The sequence below is a fragment of the Atta cephalotes genome, assembly GCF_000143395.1.
Source record: "Atta cephalotes unplaced genomic scaffold scaffold00045, whole genome shotgun sequence".
NCBI lineage: Eukaryota > Metazoa > Arthropoda > Insecta > Hymenoptera > Formicidae > Atta > Atta cephalotes.
The window spans coordinates 2,374,712-2,378,555 of record NW_012130109.1 but is presented as its reverse complement, the minus strand read 5'-3'; the positions used below and the strand labels follow the sequence as shown (position 1 = coordinate 2,378,555).

Below are 3,844 nucleotides of genomic sequence, written 5' to 3'. Positions count from 1 at the left end.
TCACCTTTGTAGTTGCTACCATGATGTTCTCTCTCTCTCTTCTTCTCTCTCTCTCTCTCTCTCTCTCTCTCTCTCTCTCTCTGTGTGTGTGTGTGTGTGTGTGTGTGTGTGTGTGTGCGTGTGTGTGTGTGTGAGCGCGCGTACGCGTACATAATAGATTTTTCTAACTTACTTTTTTTTAAATAAAAAGAGATCATTGCTACAATTATATAGCACATATTCCTGTACTTAAAAAGTAATGCTACCTATTGATTTATAATAATTGTCTTTGGTAGCAGTGTGAAGTTCAGATATATCAATCTGATTTAATATTATTTTTCCAAACAGTATATCCTTATATACCTAAAATATGAAATAAGTCATTATTTTTCTTATTACCAATTTTATATATACGAATTATAAATAAATCCCATTTATAAATCCTATTACTTTTAATATTTCATTTGCATCATATCTTTCCTTAAACCTTGCTGAGTAATCATCTTTGAATGCTGTATTCATTAGAGTGGCATGCAATTTTATTTTTTCGTATTCTTTCTCCATTAAACCTAAAATTAAAAATTATACAATGAAATAAATGAGATGTTACAGCTAATATTAATAAAAATATATATTTTAGAAAATTATATAATCAAAGAAATTAATATAATTACTGTTTTGATTAAAATTGCATAAAATATATCTCAAATATATTCAATTCTATATAAGATACACAATATATTATTTACCTATGTCAATAAAATATTCAGCAATTTTATCAACGAGTTCTTGCAATTTTTCGTTGGGTGCAATTTGTGCAAATAAAACTTTAACATTAGTAGGATCATCATTCATACATGCAACTCCTTGTAACTGTATATTTATTGATGCCGTTTCTTCAAGAATAGGACTGTAGAGTAGAATATATAATTATTTAAACAGCTTTTGAAATAATTATAATCTATCATATTTATGATACTGTAATACATTATGTAATTAACTAAAACTAGATTATATAATATTAATTCAATTAATATCATATAATTTAATTTTGCAAGATTAATTATACATAATATTAATTATACATATTATTATATAAAGTCAGATATCTTACTCTATAATATTTTCTTTACAATTTGTGAGAGCATCGATAGCATGCTTTTTTTCATTATCATCAAATAATTTAAGCATACCAATGGTAAGGTGTAACTTAAATGGATTTTGAAAAAGTGATTCATCAATATTGTGTGTAGTTTTGTTATACTTCTCCAATATATCATTCTTAAAAGAAATATATTTATCAATTATCTCTTTTTTATTTAATGGGATTGACAAAAAGTGTGTATAATGTATCTTTTTCTTTGAGGCTTCTATTAGTAAATCAATTCTATGTCTTGCAGATATTATAGCTTTACGTTCCCGTGCAGTAATAACTACAAATAAATATATAATATTTAAAAATTAACTAAATTCATATTTTTCTTATATTAACGATTGCATTTTGTAAAGTATATAATATACATAATCATTTTATTCTTGTTATTTATTATTGAATAAACAAAAATAAAATTATACTTCAAGCACATCATATGCTTTACAGAATTAAAGAAATATCAAATAATTTTTACCAATGTTTCCATCTTTTCCTTTTTTTGGTATATCAATAGTTGTTCTTGTGTCGTGTTCTAATTTCTTGCGTGTTAAACCTTTTGTACCAATTATGTGTGAGTAAAAAATTCTAAAACATAATAAAATGATAAAATATAAAGTATTACCATGTTAAACAATTCCTTATATATTATTAAATTTTGACTAATATTATAATTGTGATAAAATATTTAAAATGATTCTCACTTGGGTACATAAAAAGTATGTTTAAACAATGTATCATGAGGAATTATTTCTATATCAGTTTCAGATTCCTCATTTGAACAAATTGTTTCTTTATCCTCCATATATGGAGTTGATGTATGCATGTTTTTCCAAACAGTATTTTCGTAAAATCTATAGCAGCGTCCATTAACCCAAATTAATTCTGGTTCTAACACATCCATTATATAAAGTACAATATATTTTACATAAAGACTCCTAAAATTTGTTAAATTACTGATGCATTAATTTTTATAGATATATATTTATACATTATATATATATATATGTGTGCGTGTGTGTGTGTGTGTGTGTGTATATATGTGTGTGTGTGTGTGTGGATATGTGTATGTGTATGTGTGTGTGTGTATGTGTGTGTGTGTGTGTATATAATAAATACATAAATCCTCAGAACAAAATAATTTTTTATTAACTAAAATAATATTTTTATATTTTATCACTTAAAAATCAGAATATAAAAAGTTTTACAAAACACTCCTCTAATATAGATATTATGCAGAAACCATATTATTTATATGAAATATAATGTTTAATAATTTAAACATTATACAAGTTAGTATAAAATATAATATAATTCGAATAATTTATAAAATTAAAGATTAAAATATATTCATTATGCACATATTTATGATGTAAATTACACATCGCAATGTTCAAATTTTATTACATATAACTTAACACACAAATTATTTTAACACATAAATTAAATTAAATAACTGACGTAACATAATCATATTGCACATTAATCACTACATTAAATAAAAATGTAATTTTATTATATTCTAATCTTATGTTTAAATTACTTGTTTGGAATATACTCTTTTAGGTTAGAAGTTGGCACATAATACGCTGTCGTCTAATTATACGTCACACGATAAATAAATAATTATCACATTGTTATTAAGACATATTTTTATATAATGCCTACCTTTTCAACGCATTCAACATTAAATATATTATTGATACAAATATAATAAAATTGCTCTTTTTTTAAAGTGTATTGGTTATCGACCAATCATGAGATACAGTCTTCTATGAGAGCATGAAGTGAGACTGATGACTGGTAAGAGAAATACGAGATAGCAATGAAGATCTATCCAAACAGATTTAAGTAATCGTACAAAGAAAGAAGAATTGACCAATTATATCAAGTTAAAATAAGAATAAGCCATATTTGAAAAATTCTTCCTACCACTATTTTCAAAATGTTAATTACAAGAGTCATTGCAAATTTTTATATTATAATATATTTACATTTAATTTTTTTTAAATTAAGATACTATCTTGATTTTTAAGAGAAAAAATTTAATTGAAAATATCCTTTTAATTCTCTTATAAATGTTTATTAAGATTATCTTCGAAAATAATTAAGAAAAAAACCGTACCATTTATTATATTTATACTCAGTTTACGTCGAAGTTATATCATATATTGGTGTTATAAAACTGGCCAATCATAGCTATTCCTCTGAAGAATGGAATGAATGTGATTGAGTAATTTTATAATCAAGCCGTATAAACGTAGTCATATATGCCCATTTCTACCAACATAAATTAATTTTAGTCTCGATTCGACTTACTCTTCATCTTTTTCTAATTCTAAAGATTAGAAATTAAAGTTAATCTACGTTGGTAGAAATGGGCATTATAGTTGTAAATTATGTAGAAATTTCATAATTTAAATAATATATTGTATAATACGCCATAATAAATAAACTAAAAATAAAATGAATATTTTTATTTATTGCTTTAATAATTGGGTGCAAATGTATGCAATATAATTGTTTCACAGTCAAAAATTATGATTCTTTACTTAAAAGATACATTCATTATTTATATACATAAATTGGAAACAATAAAATTGCTTTTAGATGATTACATGGAATTATGTTAACATCAATTGACGTTAACATTAATTATGTATAATTTATATATATATATATATATATATATATATACACATATATATATATATA

General features: G+C 23.5%; 1 protein-coding gene across 1 annotated transcript; it reads right to left on the bottom strand.

The window, feature by feature from the left end:
• Positions 1-228: 228 nt before the first annotated feature.
• On the bottom strand, positions 229-2,817 carry LOC105622475 (activating signal cointegrator 1 complex subunit 1). Its single transcript, XM_012203894.1, has 7 exons — positions 2,798-2,817; positions 1,834-2,067; positions 1,608-1,717; positions 1,094-1,412; positions 729-889; positions 430-548; positions 229-342 (listed from the first exon to the last, which is right to left on the bottom strand). Exons 1-7 carry the CDS (start codon positions 2,815-2,817, stop codon positions 229-231), a joined length of 1,077 nt encoding a protein of 358 aa, XP_012059284.1.
• Between the last annotated feature and the right edge of the window lie 1,027 nt (positions 2,818-3,844).